The 18,048-nt window shown below is 46.0% G+C and overlaps 1 protein-coding gene across 3 annotated transcripts in view; it reads right to left on the bottom strand.

The window, feature by feature from the left end:
- Positions 1 to 352: 352 nt before the first annotated feature.
- The window catches only part of LOC100122379 (transcription factor Ken 1), a 30,057-nt gene continuing 12,361 nt past the window's right edge, over positions 353 to 18,048 (bottom strand). For 2 of the 3 annotated variants that reach the window (XM_031924179.2, XM_031924180.2), the window contains exons 2-7: positions 6,526 to 6,646; positions 6,143 to 6,433; positions 5,884 to 6,059; positions 5,379 to 5,804; positions 4,987 to 5,290; positions 353 to 4,869 (exon numbers count right to left, since the gene is read on the bottom strand). In XM_031924179.2, the coding sequence (XP_031780039.1) occupies positions 4,411 to 4,869; positions 4,987 to 5,290; positions 5,379 to 5,804; positions 5,884 to 6,059; positions 6,143 to 6,433; positions 6,526 to 6,552 (1,683 nt within the window). In that variant the 5' untranslated portion in view covers positions 6,553 to 6,646 and the 3' untranslated portion in view covers positions 353 to 4,410. Of the gene's footprint in view, positions 4,870 to 4,986; positions 5,291 to 5,378; positions 5,805 to 5,883; positions 6,060 to 6,142; positions 6,434 to 6,525; positions 6,647 to 6,995; positions 7,131 to 18,048 lie in introns of those variants that run through there. The other variant, XM_031924181.2, reaches the window with a different exon arrangement.

Below are 18,048 nucleotides of genomic sequence, written 5' to 3' on the forward strand. Positions count from 1 at the left end.
GTCAATCGTAGAGGCTCGAAGTCCATGATATTATATGGTGCCGTAAAACAAATCAGTTTTGGACTGGCGTTTCTTTTTATTTTTATACGATCTCTGAAATGTTATTAGCTGAAGCTAAGTGGTAGAGACTCTATGTCGAACTTGTTGATAAGAAGATGTATGTACAAACAGAAGAGAAGAGAAAATAAAAACGCGTTCCTATACGCCATTTATCTTCGCCGGCTGGAGACTGGAAAGTCAAAAAGTTCAAGCGGTAGAAGACATAGAGGCTCTACCACTTAGCTTCAGCTAATACCATTTCAGAGATCGTATAAAAATAAAAAGGTTGAAAGGGATGAAAATAAATAATCTCTTTTTAAAATTTTCTCAATTAATATATTTCATCATCGTAAGTCTATGAACACTAAGAAAGCATTTGCGGCAGAGCGGCGCACTCCGCTCTCGGAAGAGATGCTTACGAACTATTGCTCTTTTTGTTGTTGTGGTAGTAGTAGTAGTTGTTGCTGTTGTTATTGTCATCCAGACTTTCGGAAGGAAAGAGGCACGTCGATGAGTGTGAAGGAAAGCGAAAGAATCGTAATCATTAAGAAAGTTAGAAGTGAACGGGTTCAGCAAAGAACAGGAGCATCGAAAGGAAGTTTTTTTTTTTACGCAGAGTCGGAAACAATAGAGCAAAGAAAGAGAAAGATAAGAGAGAAAGAAAGCAGAAGATGAGTTATTGAGAAAAGTCAGAGATAGAGAGAAACAGCGTGTGTGTGTGAGAGAGTGCACGTGTACAATATTTTATTCGTCGCGAGATCATTGTTTTTTTCTTCAATCATTTTTATACAAATCGAAGTCCCGTCTCATCATATACTCAACGCAATATAACATAACATTCTCCGATCACAGTCGGACGTCAACTGTGTTGTATACACACGTAGTAAGGTATATTATATCGAAATTTCCTCAACGATTCGCTCGTCGCCTGATTGTCCGTCTTAATTTTTATTTACTCGCATTTTTTTCCTCGTATTTTACAAAAGAACTCTGAAATATATAATACACATAATACTCGCTCTGAGGCGCGGGACTTGCGCTCGAAATAATATACATTTATGAATTGCTATCGCAAGGGAAAAAAAGAGGTACGGATTTTTTTTCTCTTTTTTCTCTTTTGTACTATTACGACTTCGTCCGCGTATAAATATGTGCGTAAGACCGGAGGCGACGACGAGGCGCCGCGACAATAAGATCGCGTCCGATGCCTCGTCGTCGCGCAGTATACGGACTTATTGTCTGCGCTTCGATTATTCTTCTTCCGTCTTACCTGTACTTCCTCTCGGTTTTTTCACTTAATACAACAACATTTAATTATCATGATAGTCGCGCGAGCGCAAGTCTGGGGACTTTTGCTTTTTGCTCTATATATTATACGCGTTTAGTGTTGGTGTGTGTTTTTGTGCGGTCTTTTTTATACTTCTTCTTCTTCTTCTTAATAGCTAGGTGTGTATAATTAAAATTATTTATTTACAAAAATTCAAATTACTATCTTTATCTGTATTACGCTTACATCACTAGGCTTTTTTGCATCGTACAAGGTAATACTTACAGATTAACGGATATATTATATTCTCTATTTTTTTATGCATAACGCGCTCTCTATGCAGTAACGTTACGTCTAAGGGGTGTTGAAATAAGATCTCTCTCGTGGTAAGAAAAAAAAAGAAGTCAGGGTAGCTAAAGCTTAAGATTACGAGTTGATTCTATAATCTTTGTCGCGCCGCGCTTCGATTTTTTTCTGCTTTTTATTTAAAAAAAAATCTCCTCTCTCGTATCGTTTTTCTGCGTTTTCTTTCTTCTATATGTAAATCGTAATTACACGGTGATGTATACAAACGCGCGCAGAAGCGTCGCCTCCAAAAGGACGATGTTGCGCGCTAAACAATAATTACTTTATTTATTATCATTTAGTATCACATTGCGTTCACTGTGTGGGTGTGTATGTGTTGTATATTATTATATGCTGGCCGTTTGCTGTGCCTGGCTTTCGAGAATGTTGCCGTTCTTATTTTTGTGGTGCTTTTTTCTTGCGCGATGCACGCGATTGTTAGACCTCGTTGGGCTCTACCTCGAAAGTATACACGAGAACCGTATTATCAGATTTGAGACACTCGGCCGAGAATTTTTTTCTTTTTTCGTGTGCAAAAATGAAACAGATAATTTGAAAGAGGGAAGCAGCTTTTTCGAAAGCAGGCAACTTTACGGGCGGTCTTGATACGCGAAAGAACGTTGTTTTCCGAGTTAAGTTACTAGGAATAAAACAAGCAAGGGTATTTCTCTCTACGCAAGCAAAGATCGAGAAGTAAGGGAGGAAAGGGTTGTAAGATTGAAAAAGAAAAGTCTACGCTCGATCGGCCCTACGAACGTATCTTTGGTGTGACTGCTTGGTTAAATAATTACTTTCACTGTTAAAAACAAATACCAGCTTGCTATTCACGTTGGGGTAAATTGCGGCATTACAAGAGTAGTTGTGTGTCACCTCTCCAAAGCATCTTTCCTCCGAAATAGGATTTTTCGTTTGCGATAAGAGCTTGCGTTTTTCGGTTCGTGATACGCGCCTCGTTTGGAATGTCAAGTGTACGTTTTCGGCGATATCGAACGAAACTATATAGTATATAATGTAGAACGAGGCCGATCCCTTCGAGGCACCAAATCGAGAGTTCAACGGTACTTCTTTCCTTCCATTGTTTTTCTTTTTTCATTTGACCTGACGACCCGCGTCAACAATCAAAAAGAGAGATAAAAACGCTAAAGTGTATATTTGTATATTTAAATTCAACGCGACTACCTACGACTCGCTTCCTTTATTCCTCACAAAAGAACGTACACACGATGAAGTACAAAAAATATTGTTTTATATGCATGTATATATCAACACTCGTCGTCGCTGCACCTTCCTTTATTCGTGTAAGAGAAAAAAGTCAAGTCCATTCACTCTTCCAAGCGCTCGCGCACACTTTTATCATGTACAATGTTTTTGCGACGAAAACTGCGGGCATATCTACGTGATGATGATCGTTTACGGGCCAATTCGATTATAATTCATATCGTTTTTGTCACTCGTATTTTCGTCAACAGAATAAAAGAGAAGCCGAACATTGCTTCCGCATCATTTAGCTATTTTATAAGTTTTCTCTCTCTCTCTCTCTCTCTCTCTCTCTCTCTCTCTCTCTCTATCTCATATCTTTCTCTCTTATAATGTTTCATCTAAAAACGCTTAAGCCTATGAACACATGAAATCACTGCCCAATCGACCAATTTGGACCCATTTGACAAGGCACTCGAGTCACGTATGTATAGTATTATCGTGTGTAAATATTTTGCAAAATAGTCATGAAAAGAAAATCCGAGAGGAGGACGAAAGTTCGCAGCGATTTGACGAAGAGTCGAACGATGTGCAAAAATACGTCGATTTCGAAAAGACACGAAATTCGTACAAAACACGTCTGATTTGTTTCTGTCTCCGTTTCTCGCGAGTTTCAAGACGCATCGCGTTTTCTCCCTTCATCTCACGACATATTGAAAGAATTTGTTCGAGGCGATTGTGTAGGCAGGCCGCTAAAAGATCTACGCTCTAATAACTGTTATATTCGGTGGAAATTCGGTTGGTCCCATTGCAAGAGTAAAATAAATAACAACTCATACATTCTCGTTTCGTATGTAACACTATGTACAGAAAAAAGACAAGAAAATATAATATATTTATATAATGAAAACTATCGTTATCGCCTAAGAGAACAAGAAAGAAAGTTAGGGCTAGCTAAATTGTTAGGGCGCGTGTATTTTGCTTGCTAATTCATTAGCGCGTTATGGGGGGAGGGGGGGGGGGCTAAAAAAATGATCGACTGACGGAGAAACTTCAGGTGGACGAGCTGATTCGTCGCGCACGTTCTCTCGGCTTCTCCGTCGTCGAGCGGTTATTATTGTCCTTGGTTAACGATCGCGGCAATCGCTCCTCGTCGATTGTCACTTTATAGGATCTTTTTGTGCGGACGGTTGTCTTTTATACTACAGCATTATGTATAATTGTTTTCTCTTGTCGAGTTACATCGTCGAGGTTATAACATGTAAAGACTCTCCTGATGCCGAGTGTCGAATCACATTCCCATCAGTCACATACACACACACATTTCCCGGCGAACTTTGATATCGTCTCTAACGTGGATTTCGCGGACTGCAACGGATTCGACTCTCTCTACATAAGCGTAGATCCCGATCGTCGGTTTTGTTTTCGTGCTCTCCCTCTCGCAAGGATCCAACGGTTTCTTTTCATTTTTCAAATGAACAACGCGATTCGAACCGGAGAGGTGCCTTCGAAAACAGACGAGCCGGGACCCCCTAGCAATCGGTGAGCCTCAAACTGATTCGTTAGTCGTGCAGGTTCTTGCTGAGCAGCAAACTGTTGTGCGGCCCCGACAGATGCCTGATGAGTTCCGACTGGCTGTCGAAGCTGAGCGAACAGAAGCAGCAGGTGAAGGTGTTGTCGGGCGCGGTTATGACCCCCCGATGCACCGAGCACAGATGCTTCAGCAGGTGAGCCTTCTGCTTGAACATGGCGACGCAGAGTCGACAGGCGAAAGGCTTTTCACCCGTGTGCACGCGCAGATGCGTCTTGAGGTTCCAGGACATGCCGAACTGCTTGCCGCAGTAGGTGCAGCGGTACTCGCGTATGGGTGTCGACTTCGGCGAGTCTTCGGATGACGGGGCTGGCGGTGCTCGTGAGGGCGGCAGCGTCCAGGCACCCCATGGGGGCTCGAGACCCGCCGCCGTCGCTGGGTCGGCCGACGGTGGTCGGTGGATCAGCATTGGCGGTGTTATCGAACGGTCCTGTGGGTGAACGAGGGTTTAGTGAGAACGTTGCGCCTGAAGTATTACAATCTGTCATACCGAGAGGTATGGCAGGTTGCCGTACGCTTGGCGCTACGGAGGTATACGATTTCTTACCGGATAAGGCGGCGCGGATACGCTGAGTGCGTGGGGCGCCTGAAGCCTCCTGGGCGTCTCGAAGCCGGGGTTGAAGGGCACGAAGGCGGGATTCTGCGCAGGCGCGTTGTGGAAACCTGGCCGGCGCTTTCTGTGCGGCGTGACGACGTACGCCTCCGCCGCAGGTATCGGTAGCTCTTCTGGTTTCCGCTTCGTCGTCTCGAGACCCAGGGCTAACCTCGCGGCCAACTGTCTCCGTCGCTCGTCCTGCTCCTCCATCGACTCTCGTCGCTCCAGCGCTGCCTTTTCGTGTCGGAAATTCGCCCTTTGAAAGCGGAGAAATAGTCCGTTAGTATACCGACTTTGAAAATTTTATTTGTAGCAAAAAAAGAAAATTCAATCCTATTGCATACCTCTGCTGCTCGCGCTCTCTGTCTCTCTGCTGTTCCCTCTGCTGTTCCCTCTGCTGTTCCCTCTGCTGTTCCCTCTGCTGCTCGCGTTCCCTCTCCCGCAACGCCTCGGTGTTGTTCTCGCGGTTGTACTTTCCGGAATCGTCGAGGCATCCCCGCAACGACGACTCGAGCCTGTGCGCGATGTCGTGCGAGCTGTCGCTCGTCGTCGAGGCTCCGGAGTTCAGACTGAGATTCACCGGGTCCGAGCTATCCCTTCGCCTAGGCGGCTCTATACTGCTCTCTCGGTTCTCCGAACATCGCGTTGTCTCGCCCTCGGCGCTCTCGACGCCCTCGACGTCCACCTCGGGCTCGGCCTCGTCCTCATCCACGCAGCCGTCCTCGGTCTTGATCAGCACCGAGCAGCAGTCCGCGGGGTTGTTCGACTGCCTGTGAATCGGAGGGACGAGTGTTAGATCGAACTGATATTTCTATAGATCGTTCAGAATTATTGTGTATGGTTATGTACCTGCCGTCGTACTGCGACTCGTAACTCGAGCTCTCCTGTCCCTCTTCCGAGGGCTGTGGGGTGGGTATCCTTTCGGCATCGGAACTCGTCGAGCCTTGTGACTGGTTGGGTTCGAATAGCTCCGACTTTATCTGCAGAAGCTCGAACAGTTCCCTCAGCGGCGTCAACTCCGTCGACTGCGAAAAAACAGCATGAGTATAAGACGTTTGCGAAAATTCAAAGAATACCAATACAGTAAAGATGTGCAAATGATACTCACGGGTATGAGAGCCTCGCCATTGTAGAGGAATTCCAGCAAGTGGCACAGCTGGGTTTTCCGCACCCCCGAGAGGTGCACAACGTGGTCCAGCGCTGGATTCCTGAGGAGACTAGCCAGTAGTGGACTAGCTGCTGCCAGTACGACCCTGTGGGCGCGGACGACGGAGCCGTCGTCGCAGGCCAGGGTCACGTCGACGTGACGGTCCCCGGAGTACCATGACCCGACCTCCGCGGCCAAGGTCGCCGGATGCTTGCCGTAGTGGAGCGTCAGTAGCCCGTCCGGATACATCGTCTGCAAGTGTCGTTTAAAAAAAATTATTTAGATTAGATTAATTGTTTGTTAAATGTTATACTTTTATGGTTATTACGAGAAATTGTCCTTACATGCCCAATGATGCCATATGACATCATCTTCTTATTCCGTTTGGTGAAAAAAAGTAACGATCAATTTTGCGCCCTCCGTTGCCCGACGATATCTATGGCATCATCACCTGTGTCCTTATTCCTGCGGAAGAAAATTAATAAAAAGTTAGTTAAAAGCTGTAAATGTATGTACAACGGAAAGGAAGACAGACAAAAATGAAAGTCTTTGCAATGTAAATATATGCAGTGCACAAATCAAGCGTATACATGAGAATCGTAAATTTTCTAAATAAGTCACATAATTGAAAAAAAAGCGGCTACGCATCAGCGATAATGCCTCGCAGAGGTATCCGTCATTGTCGCATTTCTCCGATGGGTTCAACCAGATTAAGAGATAAAAATTTAAAAGTACAGAAACGATAAAAAAACGCACAACCGACCGATAGCCTGCTCATTTACTCATGCAACTTATTCAAAAGAAAAATTGTCACCCTCGTGTACTCCGTCAAGTTTAAGATCAGCCATATACACGTTATATCCAAGCAAAGATAGCAAAGAAAACCGATCAAATAGCTCGATCTCGAATCAACCTGCACCGATCTCTCCGCGTATAATATCAATCGCTTTCCCGCTCGCGCTCTATCGCATACGGAATACAAAACCACAGTCGAGCCGCTCGTCTTTTTTCCAGGTAAATCGACCGATGTGTCACGCGCGTATAACGTATAATACACACGTACCAGGACGGCCCGACCTTCGAGCGCGCGAACGCGCCGCTCGCGACTGCAATATGGGAAAGGCGCTGCCGAGGGAGACCTTGGGTAAGAGTCACGCAGCAACGGGCGCTAATGCTTCTATCGCGCTATATAGACATCTCTCTCGCTTCCAGGAGAGCGCATAACTCGCCAGCGAATACGTAATCCCGAGAGTTACGCGGCTTTGTCCGTGCGCTATACCGCGTGTGCCTGCAGTCGCGGATGGTGCAACCGATTAGAGCTGCGGGACAAAGAGTGACGGATTTTTCTTGTTAGGATTTTGATACATCGTTGGCGCTCTGAGAGACACTCATTTGAATTTTCGCACAACCGAGCTCTTTCTAGCTATGTACAATGTCGAAGCTTCTTGAAAATACTAATTAGCCGAAGGCAGAGAAGAAAAGGAGCATTGAAACGGTGGAGTGAAGGAGTGCCACCTGCGCCGCGTACAACATTCGTTAAGGAAAAAAGCCTCTCCGCAAAACGGTCGTCGCCGCAACGACATTGGCATTCGGAAAAACAATTTTCATTTTTTCTCTCGTCCGCTGCACGCGCGATAGAGAAACAGGTTCTCCTGTTGCTTCCTATTTGCGTCGCGTGTCCGCAAGTCGCCTCTCACTTCTACGCGGCGCACAACGCGAGAGTATTAGCCACATCCGACTAACTTATCGATCATCGCGCGTGGTATAATCGAGAAAGATTCAGCCGAGTAATCAGTGCTCATTATAACCGCCCGGGTAGAAAATTGTCATTCAGATTCGTATCTTACTTCGATTCGCGGGCGAATTAAATTCATGGTCGCGACGTCGAGTGAAGCGTGTACAACAATCAAGGATACTTTATCTTTCTTCCGAGCGAGCGCAGGATTAAATTGATTATTCATTTTTCCCGCCGCCGTACGAAAGTATATAACGCGTGTATAGTACGCATGGCGGGAGCAGGAAGCGCGTGTATACAAGATAGAGGGAGCGTGAAAACAAGACGCGAGCCTTTTTGAGCGTATGCAGGAAACGCGATATAATCACGTCATTCGATAGTACTCGAACGTATTTTCGCATAATGTAAGTCTGCCTCGTGATGTAATGCGGCTCCTAGGCACAATGGGAGAGGCTGTGTGTGTTTGTGCGTCTTTCGATATGCGACGATGCTTTCACTATATTCGTGTATAATACTGGGGATTGCTCGGGCAATGTGTGTTCAGCGAAGGTTTTTCGTAAATTCGGTGAAATCGAGTCTAGCGTAGCGCAAGCGTTTCTCAGGAACCGTGAAAAATTTCTCCGAAAACGCTGCTGTTTTCGTAACGCGAAATTCGTTTCTTAAAATTGAGTCCGCGTGGATACGCGTCGAAGCGTTTTCAAGTTTCTCTATATCCTTGCGGTCATGGTCGATCGTTCGCCGAAAGACGAAAGCTGAGGCAAGAACGCGTGTCTGACTTGTAATTGATTTTGTCACTGCGTTAAAAGATCTAGAGTATATTTTTCCTCGACGATGATCTAACAATCTCGGCGCAAAAACCGAGGGAGAGGGAGAGAGAGAGAGAGAGAGAGAGAGAGAGAGAGAGAGAGAGAGAGAGAGAGAGACCGTAACTAAGAGCCTCTAACGAATCAATTAAAGTGACGTTCGAACCAAGATTGAGACCAAGATTAATCCGTCAATCGAAAAAAAGTGGAAACCAGAAAAAACTCGTAAATTAATCACGAATCCTAGAGAGAGAAACGCTTGTGTTTTGCATTTCCGCGAACGAGCACCACCCGCGTACGCGCAGTGATTTATCCTCGACCCCTCGATTTAAAATGAAAACAGATCTCTCCTCTGTTCGCCGTAGCTAAAAAATCTCGCATCAGAGATAAAAAGCTACGCATATCCTCCTGACACTTGTACTGATCGGCTTTACGATCGCTAGATTGAAATCGCTGATACTGCGCGAAACTATGCAAAGCTAATTGAGAAAAGGAAAATAATTACGGCGACGCGGTGAATCACGTATTAATAAAAGAACGTCTGTACAATCTCGCCGTGTCCCCTACATTCGCCGGTGTACCAAGCGAGATTATCGAAATGCACACGTGCGCCTCGTTTATGCAAATTCACCTCGTGCCTCGACTAGGAAGTGTGTTTACCTTTCTTCCCTATCTAAAATTTTCCAAAACTACTCTTCAATCGCTTCTCTCGCGCTATTCCACGTGCAGATACTAGTTCCAAGTTCAAGGTCAATCCGGCGTTACGCCTCGCCAATATTACGCGTTTTCTCTCTCTCTCTTTCTCTTTCTCTCTCTCTCTCTCTCTCTCTCTCTCTCTCTCTCTCACTCGAGGTGTTTTCTCGCGAGGATATCGGCGGGCGGAGCCTGTGCAGGTGGTCGTCGAGTAGTAGGAGGGGACATGGCCGCTGTATTGCACGAGAGGAAAGATGCGGAAAGAGCGAAGGTGTGCTTTGGAGAGCGTGGGGCAGGAAATGAAAGAGGCCAAAGGCGGTGCTGCCGCCAGCGGGGACACGGCGAACTTGACGAGGAAAGGGGATCTGCTCTACCGGCGGTGATAAGAGCTTTTGATGATTTTAATTTTTTTATGAAAAAATTTGTGTAGCTTTGACGGGTTATGAGATGATTGTTAATTTTTATATAATATCGATTATAGCAGCAGTTAAGAGGGAAAACAAAAAGGCTTTTTCAATCACGACGCAATTTGACTCTCACTTTCATCCCCAACGTGCCCCACACCGCGCGTGACGGCGACAATCAACTCGAGTGCTCGCGAGCAAATGGACCATGCAAAACTTTCGATCGCGAGCACTCAGCCCAACGCAACCCACATAAAAATATACATTGTCACTCGCTGCTCAAAGAAACACACAAAACTCTCCTCGCACACGACAATACAATAAACATCGCACAGCCGGTCGTTTCGCCGCCCGCTTCCGAATCGTATTGGGCAGCGAAAGCAGAAAGAAAAAAACAGCAGCAGCACTTTCGCCGATTTTCAGCGTGAAACGGCGCCCATAACGCGAGAAAGTGTTGAACGCTCTCTCTCGCGCGCGCGGTGAATTAGGTAAGAGCGCCGCGCCGCGTCGAACAACGGCCGCGGAATTGGGCCAGCGGAAACGGCTAGCGTCAATTGCGACAACAAAAAGCAGATTGTGTGTGTGTGTGTGTGTGTGTGTGTCGCTCGAATGTATTATAAAAAGCGGCGCTTTTTTATTGTATAGCGAGAGAGCCGAGCCTGTGCCATAGACACTCCCATTTCCCTTCGTGCCCTTGGTGAGAGATTCATTATATGCGTATAGGCGCGTAGCTTGGCTATGTGTATATGACAATCGAGAATATAATTCACGGGGACCATAATAGCGTCGGAAGGAAAGAAAAAGGTGATGTCACGAGCGTCGCACGATTGTAATCTCGCGCGCGTTTATAGAGTCTAGCGCCGCCGCGGTGAGGTTTTAATGACCGGAAAGTTGCGATGGTTATACAAGAGAGAAAAGTCGACGGTTTTCGGGAAAAAGAGAGCTGAGCCATTCGACCGCGGCTCGTTGGTGGATGATGTTGAAAGGGCCTTTATGCGTGAATTTGTCACTTTTAGTTAGGCTATATTGTAGTCTGATGCAACTTTACAGCGGACACGCACGAATGCCTCGCAATAGATAATTCAATTAAACCGTCGCCAATAGAAATGTATAAAAAAACGAATCTCTCGATATAAGACTCATACAACTAACCGCCAGTGGTAACAGTCGTCTGACTGTTTCTATACATAATGCGGCAATCGCGCTCGCTTTACCGTGACGGAGAAATTCGGCCGATGCGATACACACGGCGTAGGTGGGCATCGCGCGTTCATTTCGGTCCCCTGGCGGCTCTCTCGAGCCCCTCGAAAGAGATTGCGATAAGAAGAGAAAGCGCCGCTTGAATTTCGTGAACGCGAGCGCTGCGCGAGAACTCTGCGCCTATTCGATCGTGCATATTCCTGCGAGCTGTTTTAGACGAATTTCATTGCGAGTAAAAGTGTTACCTCCGTGTACGCAACGTTTTTTTCTTTTCGAGAAAAAATAACGAATACGCGTTGGGAAAGAAAAAGCGAGCAGCGTTTAGCCAATTCTTTCGAAAAGCCCACGACCGCCGCGTATAATCCCACATTCCCCTGCATATACAAAAAGCCGAGCTTGCCCAACTCCATTCAGCCCACATTCGAGTTTCCCAAAGCGAGTTTCACAAAAATCCCGACGACGCTCCTGTATCGCACCTTTTCTTTTCGGCTCCGAAACACCATTGCACGATAAATCATCTTCACTCGCTGTGCTAGTGTGATTTTAAAGCTTGCCCTTTTCGAACACTCGTTTGCTTTCGCCGCGCGGAGAACGACGGATGCGCGAGCGATCCACCATTGAATCGAACAATGGCGAAACTGGGTTACGCAAATGTCGAGGCTGGAAATTAAAATGCGCGCCTCGAGAAGGCCTCTGGTCGCGGCGCTTTGGGCCCGTGAACGCGGCTTTCGTTCTCGTATACAGCTGTTTTTCTTTGTCTACGTGTATAGCGAGTTCCGTTTCTGGCGCCCCGTGATTCTTGTAACGTATAATATAGGTATCTATCGGATTCCAGCTAGCCGTGAATAATCAATCGGTCGAATGTAAGTAAATTCGTTAACGATCAGACGAGGGAGCTCTAGTTTTGAAAAATTCCATGACACTCGCGCCGATCTTTACGGGCTATTCACTTTTCATTATCTAGAAAGCCTTGGGAAATCCCAAAAGATCCGATAAGTCCGGCTTATTAAAAATATTTACCCGACGCACGTAAATCCAATTAACACACGTTTACAGGCCTCCACGACATACCTACCCTATAGCATGCGTTCGACATCTGCACGGAGCAATTACATATCAGCGCTTTTGCATGCTTTTATCTCTACAATACGACTGTCTCAACGGTAGCCGCCGTAAGGTGAGCTTTTTTCTTCGAGCCCGCCGCGCGAGAGTATACGTGTAGCACACACGCTCTTGGAATTCCCATCTTGATCGATTTTCATAGGTTGACTCTCTCTAGCGTCGCGCCCTTGGCATTAATACCGAGGCAGCGGCTACAGAAGCGAGAAAGTGATCCGTTTTTCTTTTTCAGGCTCAGTCGCGCGCGCAGGCGAGGACAGTTCTCGAGAAATTTTTATTCGAGCCGATATCCTTCTTTTTTCTCTCCAGCTCCTTCTGCGCTCTCCGTGTCGCTTTGCGTTTTTCTCAAGCGCACCGCGGCTGAGTCACTTTTATGCGATGCGTGAGAGCCCCAAGTCGCACTTTACATAAGGAGGGAATGCAGATCGAGAGCTTGAGACATAGAGGCGAAAAGAGATCGAGGGAATGACTGATTCAGATAGGTGTGACCGCCGATGATATAACGGATAGATATAAAACAATAAATAATTCACGCGTGATGCATCGAATGAGTCTACGAAAAAATGCAGACCCTGTGCACTTGTGCTTAGAAACCGCTCACCAGTGCATAGAGACGGCGGGGATGTGTGTATAGGCATAAGTGTAGAGAGAGAGAGAGAGAGAGAGAGACGCGGGAGCAGAGGTTGAGCAACCGAATGAAGATGACTGCTCGTTACGGGCCTTTAGAGCTTCCGCTCCATTTTTTATGAATCAATAACAATGCCTGTGATTCTAATCGTAATTATTTATGCGAGACCATTTCACGTGGCTAATCTACCGAGCGAGACCTTGCATCACTCTATAAGTATATGTGTCGCGACAGCCGCACGACGGATTCTCTTTCTGAATGTAATAGCGTATACTCATTTATTAGCTGGTTATTAGTGTGGAAATGTGTACCTTTTAATTCACTCGATTAGATTCTGCGTGTTTAACGAGACTTTCTCGTATTTTTAGAGACCGCGCTTACTCGTGCTTTTTGCGTTTAAATTTTGCACCATATTCTTGCCATATCGCTCGCTCGTAATTATATATTATCCAAAGTCATCAAGCGGCACTCGACTTTTCCCGGTCTTATTACCAATAATTGCTTAAACGCGCAACGAAAGTTATTTGCAACAATGTATAAGCGTAATCGGCAAGAGCCAACTTTCGACGTGTTTACTGATTAACAGCCTACGCGCATGTTTAATTATATCGAAAGTCGTCCATAGCAGCGGTCATAATTCGCGATAAAAATAAAACAAGGGACGACTTGACGTCGACGGCTTTCTTACTCGCGCTAACTAGCCTTCGAAAAATAGAAGAAAAAAAGAGACTTTCACATACGCGCTGCAGAGATTCTGCTTGCACACGCGTTCGCACGCATAAATTATACGTGCTTTTGAGCGCGAAGAACGAGGCCTATCATCGTTGCAGCTACGACGATGCAGTAGCGCGACTCCCTCACAAAGGACAAAACAAACAAATACGAAGCCGCCGACACGCATAAAGCCGTCATACTTAAAACTTTTGAAAACTATATACGCTATACTCATTATTCTACACATCTCTCTCTCTCTCTCTCTCTCTCTCTCTCTCTCTCTTTCACTCCCACCAGCAGCGGATCGTCGGAGAGCCTAAGCGCAGACGTAATACCGTCACGGCAGAGCGCTCGCGCGACGACAAAGAGCGCCAAGGAAATTTCGCGCGCCGAGACGCGGGGCATACACGTGCATTTTACAATTCAAGGTCAGCGAGGTAAAAAGGTCTTTTCGAGAGAGCCCGCGCAGTGTGCGCGATAGGCGAGGCTCGCGAGCGAGCGTAGGCGAGTATAGTAGAGTGGAGTTACATGATCCGCGCTCATTATATAAGAAACAATCGCACGAGCGCTCCTCTAATGGCTGCTGCTGCAGCTTTCGGAGTGTGTAAGAGAGGAGAGAGGGAGAGGAGAGGACATGGCAAAAAGAGGAGCGCGACCGATGTCTGAGCGAGCTTTTTGCCATCAGCCTTGAGCGTTTTTCCGAGAGAGAGAGAGAGAGAGAGAGAGAGAGAGAGACGCGCTGTGTGTACTGGAGGCGGAGGGAGACTTGTTGCTGATGTTGGGAAAATTTGAAATTTAAATTGCCGCCGAGAGTTTTTGATACCGCGAGCTGCGGTGAATGAAGAGAATAATGTTTGAGGATGAAATAAGATGTATTGGTGCATATAGAAGCTCTTCTGTATACTCTATGGCTATTATCGTTCAGTCGTCGTGTCATTGGTATGTTTACCATCTGGTAAGAGAGTCGCGACTATGTGCACAGCGGCAATTAGCATTATAGTGCGCGGCGGGAAATTCATGCCACTCGCGTGAGTCGCGGTTACACTGTAACTTCTAACAGCTTGTAATTTTGCACTTCGCGGATAAGCTTCAGCTTTTGTGAGCTATGCTGATTGATTTGTTTCATTGTTAGAGCTCACACTCGAAAATTACACTTCACTAAATCTCTATCCACATTCGCGAATCCAGCTCTGAAAGCCAAACGCGCATGCGACTATCCTCTCTCTTACGTAAACCCGCGATCATTTCTGCCGGCCGGAGAGGATATACCTCTCTCTCTTACTTTAACAACTCGTGTGCGTCCTCCCACCCCCTTCTCCACCTCCTCCCGCGCACCGAGAGCTGCATGGGACTTTCGAGCTAGACACACACACATACATCTATACACAAGCGAGTTGCGCGCAATGACGGAAAGATTCTTTCAAGGTTAACGGCTGCTCTAGTGCTAGCCGATTGTCCCCCGCTCTCTTGCAGGAAACTCGCGGGATATACACATACGCGCACCGACAGTGTCTGAGCGCACCTATAGTGTGTCACGTAATACGCGACGACGACTCTTCTCTTTTATTGTTCTCTCTCGCGGCGCGGCATACGATCTTGCGCAAGGACGCAAGCGACACGGCTTTTCTTTTTCGCGGCCTCTGCGCCGTGTGTGTACCGCGTTTGTTGTTGGGAGTCAGTTTTGTCGCAGCGAGTCGTTTTCCATAGCGATTTTTCCGCTTCGCGCGCTTTTTACGTCGCGATGTTTTTCTCTTTCGTGGCTTGCCTTTTTCATTTGATTCTATGGCTTCTGTGGACTCTGTTTTTGCGTTTCTAGCCGGAGCCGCTGGGATTGAAAGGGTTTTGTTGTTTAGGTCGCGCTTCATTGGTACTCATGGCTTTCGCGTGTGATTTTGACGTTCGAGGGCTTTTAGATTTACCGATTTATCGTTACTTTATTTTTTAAGCTTCGGCTATATTATTGAAATGGACAGTGTACTGCGTGCAATTTTGAAAGCGAAAATGAATTTTCCTTTGTTTCTCCTTTTCCTCGTAATTTAAGAGACATTATGGTCAGCCGTCTATTAAGTAACCAAGTCGGTTGTTCTGAGGACGACTTGTCGATATTGCATACACACACACATACACACACAAACTACATTTACGTAACGCACTCGGGTAATAAAAAAAAGAGAGAAAAAAATCCGTCGCCTGAGACAGACTATCCTTTTTATTACAATATACTAGCATGTGCGTATTATTTGCCTTCTCCGTTTTCTCTGCCTCACTATATTATGTAGTTTACTTGCGTCGTAGTTTGACAACAAGATCCCGTGCACTAATTTACAATTAAAAGGGGAAATTCAAAACTACTACAGCTGGAAAGTGGTTTCGGATGAAACCGCATCTCTTTGGAGACGATCGTGTTATACCAGATTCAAAGCGTTTGGTTTATTTGAATATTGATGAAACAAATGCCTAAATAAAGCAGACACAACGAGCTTTGTTTCTTACATAAAAAGCGATATTTTGCATCTTCTCCGTAAAAAAAAACTTTACACAACCCTGGTACAAATTAATCTAGAAACTGGCAAGTTCTTAGGATTTTAACACAAGAACTTGCCAGTTTTTAGGTTAATTTCTACCAGGGAAGCAGCTCGACAATACCGATTACGTCACTCGACTCCGGAACAAAGTCGCTTTTTTGCAAATGCGCGTGCGAGACAGCCATCTGAATCACACCTCTCGCTTGAATTTTCCAGAGCACCATCTTATACGACTCGCCATTCTTTCGTCTCTGAAATTTCACTCTCGCCCGCGAAAAACGTAACAGGGGAATCACGACGACTGCGTATGCGTCAGGGGAAGAAAAAATGCCTCTCTCTCTCTCTCACGCATACGCCTCTGTACATGCATTATGCAAATCCATCGCGCAGGATGGCCTCTAGATTGCGGGAGAGAACACGTGTCCGCGCTCGAGTGAGAGGAAAAATGAGCGTCGTTCTCTTTTTTTTCCCTCCGCGTTAAAACGGACGATCTTCTGGCGAACGAGAGATTTTTCACGGCGATACAGCGCGAGATTGAGCAACGAGCGGATTTACTCTGTTCGCTAATACTTTGTCGGAGTATAGTCTCCTCCACAGACATGTAATTGGTGCAGGTGCCGAGGTGATTAACGCGCGCTAGCGAATTATCGATAAATTACGAGCGTTGCGCGCACTCCGATTTAGAGAGATTTACTTTTTCGCGCGCCGCGAGGACGGTCCTATCGCGCTGATGGATCAGCTCTAAGCGGATTCGACGTTGGGAAATTGACTCTGTGTTTGTATAGTTTTATATTCTTATGGTAATCAATAGCTCGCGTAAATCACGAGCTCTCGCGAGGCGCAACATTGATACTCTCTATTTACCGTCGTAAATTACCATCTGTCATTGATGCTAATGATATCGAGGCAATGAAAATCCTCAAGGCCGAGATATCCTCGACGAAAATCAATCGATTTTTTTGTTGCTTCGCCTAATCGATAATTCCATTTTCTTCCCCCGCACGTGTAGTCGTTTGCGTCAACAATGTGGAAGCAGAGAGAAAAAAACAATACACGCGCTTCTCTTTGTCGTCCACGATAATTCATTCGTTATTATATAGCCACTATTCCAAGATCTACGAGTCGTCCATAATTTTTCCGAGAAAAGAAAACGCAATAAGCTCGGCGGCGCGGAAAAAAATTACACTTGCAAAAAAGTCCAATTTAATGAATATCCCACTAATCGCGCACGCGTATGTAAAAAAGACGTGCAACCATGACAACTACACACGTATAGCACTCGCGGGAGTGGCCGAGGTGACGTTCCGGAGTTTATGAATACAAGAAAGGAAAAATGCGCCAAGGGAAGAAGAAGAAGAAAAAAACACACGCCTCGTTCCGAGAGTCGTCCTTCCTTTCGCGCAGTTTTCCCGCGTGATGCATGAAAATGCCTTGTTTTTGTTCTCTCTCTCACTCTCTTTTGTACTTGAAAAATGCATATGGATTCATCTTTGAACTGCGCCTTCTTTCTCCTCTCTACGCGGCTTTCAGCGCTTTTATATTCGCTAATGCACGCGGTGCCACTCGTAGATCGGCTCAGCTACGCGCGCTGCGGTTTCGAGTAAATATAAGGCGCCGTGCGCGGAGAAAAAGGAGGCAAGAAATTAATTGCCGCGGCGAGCAATTTTCTTTGTGCGTGGAAATTGAAATTTTTATCAACACACATCACAAAGTCAAATTCGTTAAGCCGGTCTTTTGTTCCGACTTACTCGTAATTAAGAAAAATTGCGTCAGGCGCAAGCGACGCAATTGGAGAATAAATTTTTCAGAGAGGAAAAATGGAACTTTTTTTTCTGTCGTTGTGAAATTAAATCAACAGGTATATGCACACACACAACGAGTCCACCCGGCGAAATCTTTTCAGCCTACATACAAGCTGCAGTCTCTGGTCTATATGGAGCGTTTATCGCGGCCCCGGCGCGCGCACTCAGGATCTGTATGCCGGAGCACGCGCTTCTCTCTCTCTCTCTCTCTCTCTCTCTGTCTCTCTCTCTCTCTCCATCGAGT

This window comes from Nasonia vitripennis, chromosome 2, assembly GCF_009193385.2.
Source record: "Nasonia vitripennis strain AsymCx chromosome 2, Nvit_psr_1.1, whole genome shotgun sequence".
NCBI classification, from domain to species: domain Eukaryota; kingdom Metazoa; phylum Arthropoda; class Insecta; order Hymenoptera; family Pteromalidae; genus Nasonia; species Nasonia vitripennis.